Source organism: Struthio camelus, chromosome 1, assembly GCF_040807025.1.
Source record: "Struthio camelus isolate bStrCam1 chromosome 1, bStrCam1.hap1, whole genome shotgun sequence".
Classification (NCBI taxonomy): domain Eukaryota; kingdom Metazoa; phylum Chordata; class Aves; order Struthioniformes; family Struthionidae; genus Struthio; species Struthio camelus.
Window position 1 is genome coordinate 114,034,937 of NC_090942.1, and position 23,218 is coordinate 114,058,154.

The window sequence follows — 23,218 nt, forward strand, 5'->3', positions numbered from 1 at the left end:
CAACATTCTAAAACATTTTACTTGGTCATGCACTTCTGTAAAAAATGAAGACGACCAACAAAGGGATGCAGCAAGACTTCTTGAACAATTTTTGAAAAGTAGCTGGCAGGTGGAGGAGTCACTAATATGATGCTCTCTAGAACTGTGTTTTTAACCTAGCCTCATATTCTGAGCACTTCATATCTGCATTTAGTGTTGTAAGCACCAAGTGAAGGGCCTCCTTACAAAATTGTAAATACATATAATATATATATGTGTAGATAAACATTCGCAGTAAATTAAAGTGTGGTTTTGTATTTTGATACAAGGAATTAAAAAGGCATTAAATTCTTATACCAAACTATAGAGAAATAAGTGACATGTATCATTACATAACATTACACAGTTGAATATTAGCCGTTTCACCAAACAGAAACTTATATTTGAATAGAACCCACTTTGGAAAAGAGCTCAAGAAGATAAAACAATTTTTTTTTTTCTGATATCTTTTGCCATTGGGAGTGTTCTAATGGGCGACCACGCTATTTTATTCCGAACACAATTAATATTAAAAGACCCTAGTAAAGAAAACCAAAACCATATAATATATCAAAGGAATCCTACTACATATTTAGTCACCCATGAATGGCTGATACTTATTACTGTCAGATTTTTTTTTAATTACGTTTTATGAGAAACGTTGCAGTGTTGTAAGTCTGCACTTGCATGTATACAAGCATGTTTATAGTTACTTCAGTAATTCCCAAAATGTTTACTTAAAAAGACTTAAAGGCTACATCCAGTCCTTATTTAACTCCATTAATTATAAACAAATTACACCAGAGATAACTTTTGGAATACATTCAGTTTATTCAATATAAAGCAGCATGATACATGATCAATCTTTATACACAATCCATAAAGCTCATTGAAGAGCTTTTGGCTATAGACAAGATAGAAGAGCTCTCCCAGATTAAAGAAAGCATATACCTTCATTTTGATATGTGGTGATTCCTGAGCACAATTCACTACGCATTGAAATGAGAATGTAGATGGAGAAATGCAGCATTAAACTTAAAACTATTTAATATATTTGGTCTGAAATTAATAATTTAGACCATTTTTCAGTAAAGTATTTATAGCTTTTTTTTTAATTATTACTACCAACGCTTTGAAGCCCTCAACTATGCATTTTGTGTACTGGTGCTGAAAGTAAATAATGTTTCCCCACTTTGAGTAGATAGCAGAATCACATCTCTCATAAAGGAAAAAGTAAAATGTTAAAACTATTTATTAACAGAAGCACATCATTTGTTTTGAAATACTGCTCTCAGTTGACAAGGAGGGCAGTTCTTAACTAATATTTTCTCTCCCAAAATTTAGACTGCATTTCGAGATTCAGTCTCTCTTAACTGTGAAGTTTTGACTGTCACTCTGTTTTACATGATTATATGCTGGCTTGCACTCAATCTTTAAATTCTGTTTGTATCCTTAAAAAATATCAAGCTAATGGATGATTTTTCTGATCCAGTCCACAAACCTGGTGACGCGAGCGTACACTCCTGGTCGTTGAGGAAGTGCACACTGATAGCCAAATGATGTAACACCTGCCAAAAACCACTTGTTACCATCTTCAGACATGAGAGGGCCACCTGAATCTCCCTGCAATATGCAATTCAAAGGTTAAAAGTGAACAATGTCAACTTTGAAACAAAGCTTGTTGTCTAAGATGTTTTGTTCTTGTTAACACTTCATCTTAATCACTGCATCCTGGTATGCCAGAAGTGAGATCAATATGGATTCTCTCATATGGAAAATTTTTAAAATGATCAATTCTCTACCCCGCCCCGGCTGTTTTTTTTTTTTTTTTTTTTGAGGATGTGATCTTAAGCTCTTACCGACCTTTTAGTACGAGCCTGGCTTTCAAATGATTTCTTTCTGCGTGTTACTCTTAGCTTAGCCATCCATCTTTTGCAAAGCCTAGGTAAATGTGTAGCACTTCTTTTAGCTGAATTTATTTACCCAAAATATAGTTCTATTTTCTGTCACCCCAGAGTTTTTGCAATTTCAAATTCAGAGGAAAAAAGGAGGGCAAGACTGACAGAAGAGGAGGTATCCTCTTCTCCCACCTCCTTCTGAATAACTTAGCAATTACAAGACTCCAACAGAGTATGGGAGACCAAATTTGATACTTTGTGCATCCTGAGTGGCCTTGGATATCTTGTTTTCAGAAGAAAACAATGACTATTTTTCGTTGACTATTCAGGAGTGAATTAGTATAGCCAATAATATTTTTTTTTTCATTCAGCCCTATTAATAGAGCTTTGCACAGAAGAGTTCTGTGAGGACTCAGCCATTAAAATGCCTCTGCCCATGGCTCTAGGGCATCCACAAAAATTCAAAGATTGTGACAGTAGCCTAAAGGCTGAAGCACTATCAGGACTCGTTCCTTTTTGCTCACAGGTGAATGGTCATTGATCACAACACTGGTCACTCGTACTCTGTATCAGCCTATGGTGCTACAATCTTTTTTTTCAGTTTGAAAGGCAAAAGGCAAAAAGCCAAGTCAGAGAAACTGAAGAAATGGTGAATGAAAGTAGCCTTGCATACACTCCTGCGTTTGGACTGTTCACTAAACTGCATTTGACAAAGGCTTAGGGTTGGGAGGTGGAGGGTGGAGGTAAAGCAAAAGCAATTACCTAAGAATGCTCCTCATCAGACTTTAGGAGAACGAGCCACTCTCTGTACCTTAGACCCTGCACTGCTGGAAGCAAAATTACGTGACAGCCAACAGTGACTTAGTCCTCCTGGAGACACAGTGCATTATTAGCAGAGCTAGAATGGACACAGACTAGCTCCCCAAGAAGCAGCCTATGAGAGCAACGCAGAAAGTCAGCCTTTCCAAAATACTGTGGTATCCACTCACAAACTGTGGCTTCCACTCACAAAAGGTTTTCAAAGTACACAAATTTTGGGACAAAGCATCATTGCCCTCTCTCTTTCCCAGCCTGAGGTATTTCTGAGACTTGGCTTGTTATTTAGTCCTCTGTATCCTGCTTTTCCATAAACATTCTCCGCTCTTCCCCCATGAAATTACTCAGAAGTAATTCTTCAAAGCTTAGTGCAGAAAATTTCCAGTACTCTCATTTGTATCCCTCCATGGTTGTTTATGTCAGGAAGATACAAAATAGATTTTTATCGGTACAACATGTATCCTGATAAAATATAAAATGAGCAAAACATTTTGAGTAGAAATTATATTCATAGTGACTTTCTCAGTTTTAATGATCAGAGGAACAGGGAGCAGTTATTCAGTAATTAGATGGGCTGTATGCTGGCAGTGAAAATGACTTGCCTATATTTACCTGACAGGAATCTACTCCTCCTTTGTCATAGCCTGCACACATCATACTCTCAGTAATATTATATTCTGGCATCTGTTGCTGGCATTTTTCATTTGTAATGAGAGGGACTTCTGCTTCTTGCAATATATTTGAAGTGGGACCTGATGAAAATAGAGTACATTTAACCACTGTAGTGAATATGTACAACATACACAGAATACCAATAATTTTGTTCTTATTCCAAAATTACAGGGGTGTAATAGAACAGTGGGAAGCCCCGTCTCACACCTGTATTCTTCTGGTTTATACCACTGTAATACAATCACCGATTAAATGGTGCTCATTAACTGAATCCTGTCTTTCATTTCTGTAATGGGACTGAATCTGGTTATAATTAAATCAAGGCTAGTAAAATCAATGACTATGAACTTATTGTGGAGAGATCTAAGGGCTTAGGAACTTGGATTGTCCAGTATTTCATCATTATCCAACTTTTGGTAATTCAATTTTTCATAAAAATTTCTGTTATCAATTCCTGCCTGAAATTCTAAATGTAATTTTACTCTGAAAATGTGGAAGAAAATGCATTCAAGCAACTGTGGAACTTAAATGACATGTTTATTATCTAGCAGTGACTCCAAATCCCAAGTGTGCGATACACAAACAGAACATACATTTCACCAGATAGTCAGTATGCTTGACTTTTTTAGGACGTCATTTGCACACAGTCAGAAGCATTGATCTCCCACTTGCTCCCTCCACAACTGGAAATAAGATGTACACATTTCATATTGAGAAAAACAGTCATCGTAACAACTTAAAAGGGGGTGCAGTAACATTTTTTCGTAATTTAATAACCTTAACTATCCGTATTTTTTCTAGTAAATATGTTATAGCTCCAATACCTAGGTTTAAGGCAGAAAGGTGGTGGGGGATGGTTCCATAACTTCTGTATGGAGGAGGACATCCCTAACCTATTTGATCTTAGCAGCCCCTGTGGAATTAGGAGCAGGCTTTCCCTCATTGCTTCATGCCTGCCATAATTTGCTAAGCAGAGCACCCACCTTGGTTCACAATTCCACCCCAGCCAGCAATGAAGCAGTAAATTCCTGGTAAAAACACTTGACTTTTTTCTGGTAAGCAGATAGGTTGTATGTAATCTGTGAATGAGAAATAAGCAATTAATTTCAGCCTCTTTTCAATATTCAGGTTTTATGAAGTCATAAAGGAAAATGTTCATTGATTCCAACCCCTTTTTCAGGCAAAATATTCACAAAGTACTGGACTGACTCCAGAATGATTAGATTATAAAAAAGTACAGCCATCCCATTACCCTTGTGGGCTTAGAGCCAGAGTTTTGTACAATATAGTAAGTCTGTTATAGAGTGGAAAATCAAATCATCTACCTGTATATTGCACTTTGTTTTGAAGATGCATCATCGCAATATCATTGTCTTTTGTGCGCTTATTATAATGAGGATTTATAATTATTTGATCAATGTCTTGAAGTACTGTTGAAGGATATGTCGTATTCGATTGGTCATGCAAGCCAAGAACTGCTTTCCACTGAGATAGTTCTAAGTGTCTCCTAGAAGTTGCAAAGAATATTTACAATTATCAATGATTAATGAAAGTTTTGAAAAATGTTAGGCAAAATGTTAATCTTTAACCTCATGGTAATGTATAGCGTTTGCATGTTCTGTTGTAATAAACAGGAGAATGTAGTGGATATGCTTACAATTTTGAGATAGAATACTGTCTTAAACATTTACATCGTAGAAATATGTGGTTGGGTTTTGATGTTAAGGTTATAATGCATTATTTATGAAGAGTTAATCAGACAGTAGTGCAGTGGAGGAAAAAACATTAGCTACATTACTACGGCTTTTTAAACACGGGAAAGAATACTGCTGAATGCCTACCATGCAGTCAATAGAAGCCCCAGTTCGAAAATTATTAGGGACTATCTAAAGAGTAATCGATCTACAATGCAGTTGCAAATGCTGCGGCTCAGACTCCGAAAATTGGTTTCTTAATATTTTATCTAAATTGAAAAGGAGGTGTTAAGACAAATGATGACATAATCCACAATTGCTGAGCTGTGTATGCTGGTTTATTTATTTAGGCTATATTTAAGTTAGAGAACTAAGCCATTTCCCAACTTTTTAATGAGCAACTTCATTGTTTCAAAAATCTCTCTTCAGTCTGGTTGTTATACAGAATTGGTTTCTGCTGATCTTTTAGTTTGACTTGAAGAGGTTATTTGTTACAAATTAGGAGCATTTATATTTAATATTCAGAATTAAGGGGAGAAACTTCAAGCCCTCACTTAGGGAAAACTCCAGCAAAGTCAGGATAATAAAATAAAATTTAAGTGAAAATAGTACAGAAAAGGAAGTACCAAGGCAGTTGTGGATTTACTGTGTACAAACTAACAGGGCTTGATCCTGCTCATTTCTATGGCTTGATGTGGAATATAGTTCCTACCATGAAATAAGGGAGCATTGATGTACTGGCACAGGCTCCATTGCATTATATTATTTAGTTATTTATAATGAAAGCTGTACTGTAATTTTCAATATTAACATTTCTTTTTTGCCTTTCCAGTTTCTGGGTGTCTTCTACAATACTTGTTTTTATTATAGACATAATAGAAGTGCAACCTGGAAAATATTTAAACATGCATCATTTCTTTGAATGGTGAAGATAATACCACCTAGAGGATATTATGTATTGCCTAATCAATGGAAATAAATCAAGGTTCACTCCACTTATGCACAGTAAATCTTGATCAATCTTTCAAAGTGAAAAGGAGGAACAGGCAACACTGAATTTACCTTTATGAGGTATGAGGTCATCTTTTAATCACTGGCAGAGATTCAACTAAGTAATGGAGGCTCACATTAGTTACAGGTAATGTGCAAATGCTCAGTATTGATACCGTATATTTAAAGTGTAATCTTTCATTAAAAGGGGTTATCCGCAAGTAAAAGAGCCTTTAGTTGAGCTCCACATGTGATTTGAAACACAGTAATTAAATAGTGAGCTAATGGTTAACTTCTTATATTTGTATCACAAATTACACATATTCTGTTGCCTTCTTAGCAAACTTGCACATAAAACAAAAGTTTCATCATCATTCTTAAAATAAAAAAGAAAAGACATGGCATGGAAGTCATATGACTGTCTATCTCAGCCAGTTGGCAAGACTCCCTGTGGTCAATGGAGAGAAATAGGCCACTTATGAAAGTATAATATTTTCATTCTAAAGTAAACATCTAAAAAAACCTCTAAAAAGCTCCCGTTTCCTCTGTGTTCACTTATAAGGATATTCACTACTTTGGTTGTTTTTCCCTTTTAGTTCCTTCTAGAATGGTGCTCTGAAAACTGTTGGTCATTTGTATTTACTGTAGTTATTGACTGGGTTGTGGACAATCTGGTCAAAAACATGTTTATAATGACTTTTTTGAACCATTAAGAAACTCGTTTTCAAACCTGAAAATAGTTTTTTTTTTTAATATTGGTTGAAAACTAGCATTGTTTTAACTTGAAAATCGTTAAATATGCCACTGTTTGACTTCTGCGGTTTGAAGTGCAAAAAAAGGTGCTTCAATCAGATAGAAAGGAATAGACATTGGTGAATGCATGTTCCCCAGTGACTTCAGTATGATCTTGTAAGTGTTTTGCCCTGTACGGAACTGACTGATGGCTCAGGGTCGTACTTCAGCCCGGCTTTACTGACAGCTATCCACCGTTTGGATACTTGCATTGTGTGGGAGTATCAGCATGTGTTAGCTTAAGGATGAAATGAACGTTACCCATATACACAGTGTGCTGCTGACACCAGCCATTCGTCACTGACAAGGGAAGCTCCACAAACAGGTATAAAATTATAAAGAAGGGAGACTATCCAAGGCCAAGCCCCTCTTTTGGCATCACTTCCACCTACAATCCTTGTTCCGCTGTTCTGAGTTACGAGGCGTTTTCCACAAGCTGAAGTACAATAAATAAATAAATAAAAATTAAGATCTGTAGATTCGTAAGGAGAGGTAATATCCTTTACCAGACTAATTAATATTCCTGGAAAAATGCTTTGTAATTCCTGACCTACTAGTCACAAACACTACTATTGTGGAGAAAAGTTTGACATAGGTAAAATCTATAAACTGATAAATATATAACTTGGATTTAAATGTATTATTTCCTCAAACTTTCTGGATTTTGCCTATATGCTTTCAGTATAGCCCCATCTTTAGCATATATCTGAGCCTAGAAACAAGTGAAGACTGCAATTTTTCCTGTGTTTATATTATTATAAGTATAGTTGTTATAATTCATTCCCTAACCTTTCAATTCAAATAATCACGTTAAGCTTTATGGATTGAACAATTTGATTACTGCGTGAAACAATCTCAGCGTATATGTACTTACATTTCATGTTACATTGCAGGTGAATCACCAAATTGTTCAAACAATATTCTCTAGAATGAAAGCACAATTAAATCACAAGTATCTGTGCAGCAGGTAACACTGTATGTCTGTCAAATACATATATATTTTATTTATATGTAATATATGTAAATATATATATTTTATATATATAAAATTTAATCAATTTACTCTATCAGTATCAAAATGTTAAATATGGTATTTGGATTGCAGTCCTCCATGCCTGAATTATGTTTTAATTATAAATATATAGCATCATATTATATATAATTTTAAACATACTCATTTTTACTTAATGGACACTTAAATGGCATATATTATGGAAATAAAAGTAGACTCCACTTTTGTTTTAGGGAAATGAGTCATCTGTGTACAGTAGATTCTCAGGAAAATTGTAACTGGATATGGTATTTTTTTCTACCTTTTGAGATGTTTTCAGTAACTTACCACTAGAGATCATTGTAACCAAAGCTTTTTTTAAAAAAGAGGTTAGTTTGGTATCAGTGTATCTTTTCACCAAGATTACAGTGCACTGCAAAATAAATAGCTGCATATAGAGGTTTGGGAATTATTTAGCAGAGATATGAAGTCAGAGTCAGTGGAGCAAGATATGACATATCAAAACTACTCAAGCATTTCTGATACCCAGAGGTTTTAAGATTATCTTCATACTTTGTAATGAATCTGAACACTTGGGACAGTGACCGTGCTAGCAGTTTAGATCTGATACATAGAGTAATATATCAGAGGAAGAAAAAAGTCTGCCAAGGAATAGTTTTTAGTTTGTGTTTCCATGTTATTTTTAAACAGAGAAAGAGAGAATGGTTACATAAATATAATTTAATATAGCATAAAGCATTCCTCACTGTTTTCACACTAGTATTTGATATCTGTTGTGACGGAAATAATGTGATGTGACCCAGTGTTTTTAAAACGTCATAGTGGTGCTAGAAGGAGGGCACGTGGGAACTGTGTCCCCTCCTGCCACCCACTCCTCTCCCCCAGATTGAAAGTGGATTGTGTTCCGGGTAAGAGGGTAGGATATGCCTCCAGCTCTGCATGGCCTTACATAGCCAGCTTCCATTCCAAGAAAGAGGCATAATTTTAAGGCTGTAATTTACATAGTGGAAGCCAAATTCTGTAAGTTGCATTCAAATCTATACTGACTTCATAAATGTGCCCCATTGGCAGTGAGAGAGACATCAAGGAGGACAACCAGAAAAGCATAAAACCACGGGAAGCCAATACCATCTTCTGCATAAAATTCACAGTGGCTAAACACTCTTCACCAGGCTTTCTCCATTGGGTTGAAAAGAGTGGTCAGCGGTACATTATGTCAGCTCCTTTATCTGGTCCTGTGCTTTCTCTTATGCAGGTGTATCAACTAGCCAATCTAATATCCGACATGTCAGATTGGTCCTTATTCTTTTACTTTGAAGCAGGGAGTCACGTGTAATGACAATCTTTCTCCCACCATCAGCACCTACTGACTGCTTTAGTAGAAGTTACTTTGCGGGCTTATACTATTTCTTGTTTTTGGAGCTAGCTCTCAGTCTGAAAACCACCTCCTTGTCTGCACTTCTGTTCATCAGTCCTCAGCTGCCCCTTAGTCAGCTCAGGACAGTTCAAAAGGCAACACATGTACAGCACATGCTGGATATCAGTCCTCTGTGGCCTTCTGCGGGCCGTCTTCTGTCAAGAAGCTAGGCAGAAATCTGGAGTAGCTGGAACAGACTGGTAGAATGCAATTATGCCTGTGGAAGCAGCTCACATACATCTTCAATGCAGGATTTGGCCCAAGATGAAGCTATCCTGCCGAGAAATACATTACCTAAGGCTGTCAGAGAAGAACAGTTATGCTGTCTCTGCACCACAACTTTCAAGTTACATTATCTGTGCTCTCATTTCCTGCACTGGTAGCTATGTTTGAATAAAGACCAAAGGCAATATGAGAAACACCTTGTATAGTTTGATTACCAGTTAATGATTTTTAGATAATTTACAAATCTGTGTGATCTTCCTCTCAATCAGTATAAGAACAACAAATGTGTGTGAAGCTGTAATGGTGTCACCCCGTAAAATTATTCCTCTCAACTGTCCAGATGAAAAATGGTACAAGAAACCTATTTCTGTAGCAGGGGTACAGTCCAGATGAATGAACTTCTTCCATTTCCTCTTGAATTAATTGGGTTTTTTTTAGTGTTTAACAGATGTTAAGAGAAAACATCTTTGAATCATAGCTTCTCTTTAAGATCTCTTGTGGCAATCCTTGTTTAGACATGCATTTAAGAAAAAAAGGAAAAATAGCTTGCAGTGCTATTCCCTTCCTCTAAGATCCTTTTATGACCAGTGAGAATGATAAATGTTTGAGATTAACCTAGTATAATTAGAACATAAAATGGATCAGTCTTTTTTTTACTGTAGATAAAATACAGCACAGCAATTTAAGAATCTTCTCTAGCATTGCTGCTGTGTGATATTTTTCACAAAGGAAACTGGAAAGAAAATGGACTCTTGCCATCTTTAACATGGTTTCAGCATTTTAGCATTTATACAGTGATTTCCTGCATCAGTGCTTTTGGTAGAATTCCAGGAAAATGTTTATAATAAGCCATCCTATAAGCAGAAAGACAGTAATTTAAGTCATTATAGATTGATTTATTCAATGATGGCAAGCCTTTCTCCTTTTAGAGATATATTGTAAATTCCAGGATTTCTCCTGCGGAAATATTACATTTACAGGTAATCTACAAGAAACACTGCCAATTTGCACGGTCCTTCAGAATCACTTCAGGTGTTATTTGGTCTGAGAAAGATGAGGATATAATCTAATTCATTCTGAGGATCTTCTCATCTAATGATTCAATTCAAAGTGTGGAGACAAATCTAGAAGACTTATGCAAGTGGGATTCATTTGTCTAGATATCCGCATATGGATTAGTTACCTTAGGTTTCTCTTATAGTAAGTGTGTATTAATAATGTTATTCATCTCATTCCAGCAAAGTTCAGATGAATCACAATTTGGATGTGCCTATTTTTTTCTATTGATTGTAGAGGGATCCTAGTGTGATAACTGCAATTTAACTATGGGCAAATGCCACTCCATCTTCATTTCATTCTTCTACTGATGCTGAAGTGTGCATGTGTGTGTGTGTGTGTGTGTGTGTGTATGTGTATGTATGTATGTGTATGCATGTGTATATTTGGTTTATATATATGTAACAGTTTATATATATGTAACTAAATCTATTACATATACTTAAACTGAAATCAGTTTATTAAATTTATGTTAAAAGTTCATATATTTATATATAAATTTAATTAAAAATATGTTAACATAAACTAAACATATAAAACAAACATAACTAAAATGTTAACATGAATGAAATTATAAAATAAGAAAGTTAAAATCAACAAAAAAGAAAAAAGTATTTTTTTTTCCACAGTAGGAGAAAGAGGCATGCCCCTTTTTTAATTTAGTGTTAATTTTTTTCTTAGCTTTCCTTGTTTTGGATTGATTCCAGCCCATTATTTTTGTAAAGTATTTACATAGAATCTGAGACATACTAGGGACAGAGGACTTTTTTCCCTCTCATTTCTCCATCTGCAAAGTGCACATAATTTAAAGATCTCTAGATAGAAATGCTTTGTAAAAATAACAGTATTTCTCTGTAAACAGTAAATTTGTGAAGACTTCACATAATATTGTACTAAATAGTAGCTAAAAACGTAGCCAGTACCTCTTTCAAATTTACAATAGACAACATGGGTAAGAACGGAAGGGAGAAGACTGAGTTGCCCAATGTTACACAAAATTCAGCAGTACAGAGAATAAAACCTAGATATGTCAACAGCTTAGACCTTGTATACGGAATGTTACCTCTCAAATGAACTTGAGCTGGAAATTATTATAAAAATGATCATCATCATGCTTAAAGTTATCCTCTGTATGAGGAAGAAACCTCACTCTACCTACCTTTGTGTAAATATTAGGCTCTGGTTAACTGCTTTGGTAATGTTGACAAATGGGCCGTCTCCAGTGAATAATATAGCTGATGATGTATTTGCATCCCTGGAAGGAAAAGACACACATGCATATTTTTAGAAATTTATCCTATTCCCCTGTTGGAAGCATATTTGGGAAATGATTGTGTTGTAGAATAAATTGCAGCATTTTTAAATTAAATAATGGCTATTTATGCCTAGAATTTTGAGGCTTGAAATTTTCATGGATTAAAACGTGTCACCTACTTTCACCCCTCCCCCCCCCGCTAAGATTTCTAATGCTAGAATAATATTGAAAGAGATAGAAATGTATTAATTTAAGGGCAGTAAACTGTCATTTTCTGCTTTTCTAGCCGTAACAAAGGGTTGCAATGCCAGTTTTAAATGTATGAAGCCAAAACTTTCTATGGAATAATGAACAGTAATAAGCTGAACCTTGGGATATCACAGATTCGGTTTTTTGAGACGGGCAATCTCATCGCTATTATACCTTTGTGCATAGAGAACAAATTAAAATATATTTTCCTTTAAGAAGAATTTGGAGGAACAAGTGCTACCTTCCTTAGAAGTATGTTCTGCCTCATAGATGTATTGAAATCAAAAGAATTATATGTGGAATAAGTCAGGGGTGTCCTGTTTGCTATTGAATAGGAGAGTTCATCTAAATTGGGGTGTACTCCAAGACTGCAGATTTTCCACAGTGGCCTCTTGATCACCAACAATTCTGTGTACTATTGGCTGGATAAGTTGTTTTGCCTTTTACAACCTATATCCAGCTTTAGTTTACAGCTCGTTTTGCATCACAAATTTTTAAAGCAAACTGCATATGCTCATCTTAGACTATATACCCAAGAAAATATATATACTTTCCCTTGAGGAAGCCCAGAGAAAAAAGGCTGCTGAGGTCAGACTAGGTAATTGTTTTGGCCTGCTCCCACCTGACATTTTCGACACAAAAAACACAGGATCAAGAAGAGAACAATTTGTACAGGTGCAATATACGAGAAGCACCTATGTATCTAGGAAGTCTCATATCAGCTCTTCAAGTGCAGTAAATCTCTTTCTCGGGGGAAGTATGAAGTCTAGTACCTGCCTGAAAATCGATGCTTCTCTGTAAGGAGAGTAAGGCTACGTGCTAAGAGAAAGGAGGAGTTCAGCAGTCCTTCTGTGCCCCTAGGAAAGCCATATGCCACACCCTGCTGGAACAGGCACCGCTCCAGCGTTACTCAACCTGGAAATGGCAAAGTCCACTTGTTTCTGTCCCTAGATATATGTACAGTCTATTGTACGGCATATAAAATGCTAGTACATTAATACTAACTCCACTCCTCCTGGACCATGACTTGAGCTTCTAGACAGTCCAGAAGAGTAGCAAAGTTTCAAACCAAGTAGGTACATTTAAATTCTGCTCTGAAGAACTTTGCAGAGACCAGTCTAATCACCAAGCTACAACGGGTACAAACGTGTGTAACAGCCACTAAGTGGTTCTTGAGAAAGTGAGTGGAAGATTTTTTCACTGATGTAAAAAATGAACATGCTGCCAGAAGAAGCTAAGAGTAGGTACACTAATTAATATTATTGGCTTACATTTTCTCTGGCACATTTTACCATGATACTTCAACTGAATATGTTTGTGTTTTACTAGTTTATTGTAACAGGGCAAACACTATGAACCTTCTGCACTGAAGTCAAAGCTCCCAATCACTTCATAATACCTGTGAAGATCTCCCTTCTCACTGTAGTTTCTTGGACTTTTTCTGCCAAGATTGAGCAAAATATTTCCCTTTCTTTTCCTTCTTTTTCATAAACACTGCAATTTCTGAATTAGAGTTTAGATTTTCTCTGAGCTTCTCTATAACCGCATAGTCTTTATTAAGTTTCCCTAACTTTTTGAAATAAAATGTAAAGCCCTTTTTCAAGAACATTTTTGATATTTTCAGTGGATTCGTTTGTTTTCTTAGTTTGACTTGCTGAAGCATGCACAAATGCTGATTTAGATTTCTAAAATCTCTGAGTGACTGTAAAATCAATCTGCTACACTTTTAATTAATATATTGGCAAATCATGAGGGTAAAGCATCTCTATAAGTACAAGAAATCATATGCCTTTCTTGGAGACAATCAGATTGTAAACAACAATATAGTTTGTTCTGTAGGTTCAGAAACTCAGTGCTACACCCTTTTCATTTTCACTGATTCAGGGGGACATTCAACACACATAGATCAGGTGTACCTACAATAAAAATGTTCTGATAAGATTGTCTGTGCTAGAACAGATCAACAGCCAAACTACATTTATTTTTAAAAAGGGGGAATGACAATGGCTTACTATGATGGCCTTTACCTGTAAGGATTAACACAATGGGCTAAGTCCTACAGCTATAACTTAGCTTTTCACTACAGGACTTCTGTCAATGAACGTGATTTTTAGAAGTTTCTCAGGTTGTGAAAGAAAATGCCTTTAAGAAGAGGCTAACCTAGGCATTAGGTACCCCTCATTCCATTCAACCTACCCACTAGCCAGAACTTGCAATAATCTTAGATATGTTTCTTACACACAGATCTACAGCGGTATTTGGGCAGTAAATTCTTCTGATGTCAGTGGACTTCAGGTACCTGAATACTTTATGGATCGCTATAATTTAGTCTAATTCTGGGTCAGATGTGCTCTGTAACAGTTAGCACTACCAAATGTTATGAAGAATTAAGATAATGTCATACTATGCTGAAAAAGTGTTCAGAATAAGAATAGAAGTGCCAATTGTCTGATAACTGTAACTCTTTTTCCTGTTTGGGAAAAAAAACAAACAAACATACCTTTCTTACTTGAAGATGATGTATTCACACACTTTGTAATGCATTGGACAGTTTTCAGGCTATAGGATGTTTCCAGTTTGCATAATTCATATTTGAGATACAGGACAGTGTTTCTGCTCCTTCCACTGTTTTAGTTAGAGAGCAACAAATACTAAAGAATTGTAGCAAATTACCAACAGCAGCACTTTCTTTTGCATATAAATAGCTTTGTTCACATGGGGATTCATATGAAGACCAACTGTTCTCTAAATGCTTGTGTGCACACACATTTGTTTATATGAAAATTTGTAATATTTATATGAAAATTTATATGTAAAATTTATATATAAGTTTATATGAAAATTTGTAATATACCTCTGCACACTTTCTGGATTTGAAACAAAGCTTCTCAAGCACTCGGTTTGTTTATTCAGCCAATCCTACTAGCAGTATCTAATCCCAAGTGAAGCTATGGACCTATAAATCCCTAAAAATCCACTGAGACTCTCCGGAGATTTTCAGATCAAGGGGAACATTACTACTTGGAGAAAACTGACATGACACTACATCTGTCACCAAGTTTATTAAAACTTCCCTAATTCTGGTCCTCCGTGCTGCAAACTTTCTGTACATGCTGAGAACCAGTTTCTGTGTTATATTCAGCATGCAACTCATACTGGCTCTATACCAGGGAAAGGTCACGCTATGTCTGTTTATTATTCAAATTTATCCACTGGAAAAAAAATTTCCTTGTACAGAAATTTGGGGGGACCATTTCCAGCTTCTTTAGGCAATATATTGTATTCTCAACACATTGGAGAGTCTGAGTCTGACGGTCAAAGAAAGGATTTTCTCCTGTGTCTCAAAGAGTTAGGCCTGTAGTTACTACTGACCATTTGTGGGGAGAATGAAAACCTAATTCCTTAGGCACTTCAAACAAGTAACCATACTCCAATTAACTCCTTTCCTTTTCAAGAATTTTGTGAGTTCATGAACCAGAATGCTGGGATAACATTAATGTCCTAAACTAGCAGTCCTTATCGGACTTTTGGGTGTGAGAAAACTGCAAGGTTTGACCCAGGAATGGGTCAGACCAGCTACGCAGAGCTGGCTCCAGCTCTAGAGAAATAAACATGTGTCAAGCTGGACCAGTAGAGTGGCAAAAAGCTCAATGGGGAGCTTAACATAGGATAACATATTTTTTTCAGTCTGACATTTTGGTGGTTTAAGGAAAAGTAATGCTAACAATACTCATGGAAGAAGCTAGTTTTAGCAGTGACATCAGAGAGACACAATTATACAGGCAGGCTGAGCAAAGCGTTCTCATTCTGGTTCCTGAATTGCACCCATCTCCGTACCTTCCACAAATTAAGAATATTTGTAAATGATTAATCTAAGCTATATTTTGGAGATGAACACATGCACATCCCTCTAGATGTGCTTCTTGTCTGGCACATATCACAAATGCAGCAGTCACATATTTGAAAAATAGAAGTAAAAGAATTTAGATGTGTGATTTATTAGAACGTGTGGAACATTACACTTTCTAGCCCAGCTACATGAATAATCGGGATAGCTACAGGACTCATCTTTTCTACCTTTTTCATAAATTAAGCAGTAAATGAGACTAGCAAATGTACAAGAAATTAACAGCAAAAGTAAATCAGCCTAGCTGAACCTTAATCTCTTTCTCTGATAATGCATGTTTCTAGGTAATTATTCAGTATAGCAGTATAAGCTATAGCCTACCCAAGACCTGTTATTACAAACATCCATTTAATAAAAAAAACATGCTGCTATTTAGTAACAAGTATGCTGCTACAGGGGAATTCATAGAAGGTAGAAACAGAGTGATGCTTAATGGTGCTAAGCTTAAAACAACACTTCTCCTCGTTGTCTGCTGCAAAGCCACTTCTCCCCAGGAGGTGTGTAGAATAGTGATGTGGATATTAAAATTACATTGACAGACAATATAGGTGGTACTTCAGATTGCTACTTATTTAGGCAGACTTGAAATTCTGTGTGAATACATAAATATGAAACAGGTCAGCAGTGAGTGAAAATACTCTATTGTATCTGACTAATAGCTTGCATAAAAAGATATGGTGGTTTCTGTCTAGTTTTCCCTCTCTCGCTTTTTTTGTTTTTCATAAATGGCATATGATCTAGTAAAATTGTCTTTATAGAAAAGCAGGAGAATTTTTATGCTATTCTGTAGGATCTAAAACAGAAATTGCACCTGGGATAGGAGAATATGACACAATTTAAGTTTAAAAATACTTTGTCTTAGCAATAGGAAGATGTGATAAACTGAACAATGGAATCAGAAAGAACTAATACAGAAAACTTATCTTAACAGGAGATTTTTTAATGATTTTATTTGACTAGTTTATAGAGACAAACTCTGAAATGTATTGCCACAGAATGTTATGGACACCAAAGCATACATAAGTTAAAGTTAATAGAAAATATCATGGAAGACAAAGTTCACTGAGGCCTATGAAATATAAAAATGTAAATTAAACAATCAGACCAAGAAATGAGCAGTCTCCAGAAGCTGTAGAGGAAAGATGGGTGGGGGAAAGGGGAGAAAGAGGGAGAGGAAGAAGGCTACCAGCCAGTAAAGACGGGACATTTGAGTAGAGAGATCATTAGTCATACTTTTTATGCCCTTATATTCATCCATCAATGAGATAACTACATATGTAAATCATAATCAGGATTTGTGCATGCAGGTATCTGACATGTACATAAATACAACACCTATCTGAAGAGAAAAATAATTAAACACCACAAATTCTATCATCTAATGATTAAAAATAATTTTAAATAACATTTGGATATTTTTATAAGTCCTTTTACCTCTTTTTATTTCTATTATCAATTCATCAGAAAGGCATTTGCAAGCATCCTACTTTGGTAGGAGACCAACATAATAAATTGCAAACTAAGGCTTTCATTTGATTATTGCTTGGATGAATGATATCCTCTAAAAACCAAAGCACTGTAGGAGAACTATTTGTTATTCAGTGGATGGCAGTGAAGTTGCACACAGTGTAAGTGAGGCCAAGACCAGGGCCATAAATTTTACCATAGATGTTAAAAGACAACACTTCTTCATCCAACCCTGCCCCCTTCTTTCCCTGAAAATCTTACTGAATATTGATTGATGCCATTTTTTTTTTCCAAACACATGCTTTTCCTGATAGAATTGCCTTCCCCCTGCCATACCTTAAGAGAAGTTTAGTTTCTTATCTCAACAGATCACGTCTAATGCCAGGTATGAAATGTACTGGGAGCCCACCTGCAGAATGACCAAGTAGTTATCTAGAATTTACCTGAAACGAACTTTAATATGATAGCAGAGCAGCCAAGGCTGCTGTCTACTCCAGATTAAAATCTTAGGCATTGTGATACTTTTTATGTTGGCAGACCAAGCACTTCATTTTACCATGGAAAAGTATATATGTCCATTTTTGGGTGGTAATGACACTAATGAAATGATGAGGAAAACACAAACGCACAGACCCACGAGAGTTGCAAACAAGCTACAAAGACAAAGAATACACTCACCCTTGCCCTAGCAGGTGGCAAACGCTGTCTGAAATCTGCTCATTCCAATTATCTGCACATACCAGGTTCCACATCTTCCCAGTCCTGATCTGCACTATGCCTTGGGTGCTTAGAGAACTATTCAGCAATCTCACTGTAGACCAAAATGGATATACATATTTTAGGTAAGTGTTTTAAAAGAATAAAAACAAACAAACAAATACCATCCTCTCCAACTCCACAGAAATGTAATATAGACAGATTTATTAGAACCAACAAAGAACAAAAGAAGTTAAGAAACTCAGTGTCTCAAGGATCTTGCAGTCTCCCTGAAAGGAAACGTTATTGTTATCGCCTCGCATATTTCTGCTACAGCTGAGCCTTACAGCCTGTATTTTGCAGGTGTCTCACAGATAGACACTCTTCAGTTGATTTAGTAAACCAGTACATTTCCCATCTACTCTAACCAAGGTTTTATCTTGGCAAGCATTATGCTATTTCTGTCTACTCTGTGAAGATTTAGCTACATGAAGCTCAGTAAAATAGATTGCAGATGAGGTAAAAACCAGAGCTGACTCAAAAATTGAATTTTTCAATTCCAATTGCTATGGGAACTTTCACTGTTTGTTTCATTGTCGCTTGAGCTAAAAAAAAGAAAAAAACCAAAAACCTGAAAAACAATCTTTTTATCAAAACTTCTTCCAAAACAAAATATTCAGAACAAAAATGTGGAAATATTTCAATAGTTTATTACAAATTCTTTGAGTATTTTGTGAAAAATCTTGTGCTACTGGCATAGTGACTAAGGAAGTCTGGCCGGAAGGTCAACAGAAGGACAACAGAATCACCTCTATGACTTAAGAGTCACAGCTACATTTCAGGCAAATGAAGGCTATTGCTAGCATGAACAAGGGGTGGGGGAGAGAAACAATACGTTTTAATTTACTGGTGGCACAAATAAAAACTTGTGAAAAATATTAGCTGTCCAGAAAACCTTTTACCACCAAAATGTTTCCACAAAAAGTAAAGCTCACCCACTACAGTAAAAATTATTATATTTTTGGGAAAGACTCTTCAACAGGCAGCCAGCATGTATGTAAGAAGTGATGTACTGTCATTAAATAATGGTAAACCTCAGCTGTGAGGAACTCTGGAGTAGTCTTGAAAGATTTGAGAACTGCTTGCACTGAGATTTCTCTAATTTGCTTTTGATACTTTTCCTGTCTTCTACTTGAACTATAGTTCACTTTCCTTTCTTCTCATTAGATCCATGTTCTTCTCCAGATGCACTAGTGATTTGCTTTTAAGATGTTGGTAAGCCATGAGAGAAGCTTGAATCTTACCATGGAATCTTAACCACTGTTTAATTCAATTGTCATATATTACAGAATTTTGCAAAGGATGAGATATCTTAGACCTTTTCTTTGCAGTTCCTGGGAAGTTTCAGAAGTTGAGGTATTTGAAAACAGCAGTTTGCCTAGTTTAGATTGCCACATCTGATGAGAAATTGAAGTGGGTTTTAGAAAAATGAGTAGTAATTTTGGACACTGAAAAGACTCAGTGTGAAGGTATAAAATTAAGTTTTCATTTCATTTTGAGACATAGATTGATTCAGCAAATTTTTTGGTTTAATTTGGTTTTGGAAACAATTCTTCCAACCCTTTAGTGTGAAGTAATTTGTTATGAAGTAATAGACAATCCACAGCAAAAGAAATCTTCAGGAAAATATACTTGATTAATGTAGGTGTTGGTTACCGTATCTGTATCTTCTTTAATAATGGCCAAAAATCGTCTCCACGTCCTCTTTGCTTAAGAAGAAGCTGAACTGAAATTTTTTCTATGCATTTCTAAAGGCAGAATACATATACATACAGCTAAGTGCACTAATTGGAAGAATGAAACTGTGCCTTCAGATATACATATACATATATTCTCTGTGTGTGTATGTGCGTGTGCGTGCATAGAAGATATGAAATCAATGAAAACTGCTAGCACACATCCAAGGATGTACTGAATGTCCTCTTTAAAACAAAGGAACATGAAGCTGTATCCCACCTTAAAAGGCTGCTTTTAACTCTTCCATTAGCGCACTATAATGCATTGTCAGAATAACACTTTATCAGAAACAGCGGTTTAATTTCTCTGCTAGGATCAACATGATATTAACACTGGTTTTATATTGGAGTTATTTTTAGGGGGCATTATTTCTGTGTTACATGAAATAAAGCCATATACTGTACACTCAGATTTTGGAAAGAACCGTTTTACCAGATGGCTATGCAACAGCGGCTGTTGCTTTCTTTGTCATAGGAACTCACACATCAACTGTGAGCAGCAAATGATGCTTTTGCAGTTGTGCCATGCCTTTACTCTACATCAAAGCCTGCATATGAGAGAGTCCAAAAACGCTAGGGGGTTGTCAGGTGCTGCAGATTGGTTTCACAGGCCTGGGACCAGTTGGGAGTTTCCAGCAAAATGACTGTTACTCTCTACCATACACTGTAGCACTTATACTGCTGTGAAACTCAAATTACATACAGCAAAAAGTGGTAGAATTTGGGGATACGAAAGGGATACAGACAGAGAACATTAACGAGCTTTTATTTAATTTTGAGGCTTGGATGGGCAGCCATAGTTTTAAACACAGAGGAACTTCCTACCTTTCTCAGAGATCTACACTAGCTTTCATGCACTGTCTCAAAGGACTGACTTTGGTTTTTTGTCCTAGTCAAACTCAACCAGAGACTTCAGTCTAAATCAATATGACTTGCATGCAGCTGCAGTAGCTTACACGGGCTGAGGTTTCATGGCTATTTTCCTATGTAATTTCTACCAAACATGCATGCGTTCCTTTTGTTTGTGTGAAGGAAACCTTACCACATTCTGCTTCATCAGAGCCATCTTCACACTGAAGGAGGTTATCACAAAGATTATGCAGTGGTATACACTCCCCACTTCTACAGTGATACTCCTCAGGTTCACAAGCTCCTGAAAAAAAACAGAAAATGAAGATGAAATTGTAATTTTTTTCAAGGTTCATGCTCTGTGGAGATCTTCCAGTTCACCTGAAGGAAAAATTGAGTGGATAAGTACCCAGAACCTTTCCTTTCCTGTTATGATTTCCTTTCCTTTCCTTTCATTTCCTTTTCTTCTTTCTTCTTCCCTTCCCTTTCCTTTCCTTTCCTTTCCCTTTCTCTTTCCGTTACTTCCTTTTTCAAAATAAAGATTACTTTCACATAAATAGAGATTAATTAAGTAGAAAATATACAATATATCTTGCAGTTGTTCCTATAGTTAACACTGCTCAGTTGCTAGTACTCTTCTGTTAAGTGCAATAAACTTTGGAGGGGTAAGAGAAGTCAAATCATGATCAAATCCTATCCCCATTGAAATCAAAGGCAAGCATCCTATTAACCTTTGCCAATCTAGGACTTCTCAAATTTTTAAAAAGTAAGAAATGAATGCAAGTCCTAGATGTTTGGCACTTTCACAAAAGTTCAACAAATTGAAGTACCTCAAGTCAAACTTAAAAGGAGAGAGTCATTCAAATCCAAGAGCATCCTGTTGAAATCTGGGAAGAAACGTAGAAGAGACAAAAGTAGCGGAGAGCAATGAAGAGAGAGAGCATTCTCAAAAGTAAGGTTAATCTACTTCAGTATCAAATATATATGAAAGTAGATCACACATAGAATAAATATATTGCTATAATTCTTTCTCTAGCCAAAATGTATTTTTAATGGCACCATTTAACATAATTTACATGAAATATACAGTAATAAAGATAAATTCTATTGAAAAAACATTGCATTTTCTTTTCTTTGCCTTCCTGGACATACTGAACGAACATTTTACTGTCTAGAACTCTCATGTAAGGCAAGACTATTGCTTTGCCTCTGGATTGTTAATATCCAGATTAAATGATACATTCATTCATAAGGCACTGTTGTACAATATGGATGCAAAAGGATAGGATTTCCCAAAGGCCTGAACTAGATTTTCATATATTCAGTGTCCACAGCTGATGTCAGATTTTCTGTTCCCACTTTGATAGCTAGATGAAGATAAGATTTCTGAATATGCTATTTTACTATATCTCATACTATTAAAAATTATTCATTGTCAAATTATGATTCCTAATCAAAATCTCAACATTTCATGGAAAAATAAAATATGGAGAAAAATTGTTCTTGTAAAATTCACTTATTTACTGATAATCCTTTTAACCTTGGGCCTGCATGCTACTGATATTAGCCTGTGTCCTCTGGCTACGAAGATCCTGAATAAGCATAATTCTTCTGTAAACTGAACCTTTTAAAATATATCTAACTAGAACTGACAACTGTTTCTTTAAGAACTCTGACTTACTAAGGTTAATTTTCATTTTACAGTAAATGTGGACAAAGATGCTGAAGCAGCTAAAAAAAGGCATACTGTTGCTAAACTGAACAGATGTGATAGAGAAAGCAGAACAAGAAGTAAAGAAAGAGGCATATTAACCTACCTCTCAGTCTTACACAAGGGGACTAAATTAAGTTGATTTTATGACAGTAAATCAATGGTCAAGTTTTTTCAGACATTAAGAAATTAATATTATATTAATATATAAAAGAGCTACAACTAGCTAATCATGCCAGGAAAAATGTGCCATTTCTGATAGTTAAAGAAAGAAAAAGAGTGTATATTCTTGTTAACTTTCTGTTCATGTAGGTGAAAGCTACTTTACGTTATTTGTGAGTATATACTACTTTTTCTTCTTTCTGCTGTCAGATTTCTGCCAAAGTAAAACAAAGCCTTTAATTAATTTCAGCAAGAAAAGGAGTTAGTGAGAAGATTTCTCCCGGTTATCATATTGCTGTTGCACATCTTTAGAACTTGGCTCTGTTCTGCATGTTTTTGGAGATCCAGTTGCAGAATTACCTGGACAAGTGAAGGGTCTGATTGCAGGCCCTCATTACAATCACAAGCAGAATTCTTTCAGCAGGGAAATGGCTGGGAGTAGAAACAATGCTGCCCAAATATTTTAAACTGCAGCTTTTCCCAGACCCGCCACACAGGAAAGACCAAATTTTTAAAGATGAAATCACATACATTAA

The 23,218-nt window shown here is 35.8% G+C and overlaps 1 protein-coding gene across 2 annotated transcripts in view; it reads right to left on the bottom strand.

Annotated features, from left to right (window-relative positions):
- Positions 1-825: 825 nt before the first annotated feature.
- TMPRSS15 (transmembrane serine protease 15) overlaps positions 826-23,218 on the bottom strand; it is a 60,524-nt gene continuing 38,131 nt past the window's right edge. For both annotated transcript variants that reach the window (XM_068911251.1, XM_068911242.1), the window contains 9 exons: positions 21,003-21,113; positions 18,147-18,279; positions 11,750-11,845; positions 7,755-7,804; positions 7,142-7,316; positions 4,730-4,911; positions 4,388-4,483; positions 3,345-3,484; positions 826-1,641 (listed from right to left, as the gene is read on the bottom strand). In XM_068911251.1, the coding sequence (XP_068767352.1) occupies positions 1,486-1,641; positions 3,345-3,484; positions 4,388-4,483; positions 4,730-4,911; positions 7,142-7,316; positions 7,755-7,804; positions 11,750-11,845; positions 18,147-18,279; positions 21,003-21,113 (1,139 nt within the window). In that variant the 3' untranslated portion in view covers positions 826-1,485. The remainder of the gene's footprint in view (positions 1,642-3,344; positions 3,485-4,387; positions 4,484-4,729; positions 4,912-7,141; positions 7,317-7,754; positions 7,805-11,749; positions 11,846-18,146; positions 18,280-21,002; positions 21,114-23,218) is intronic.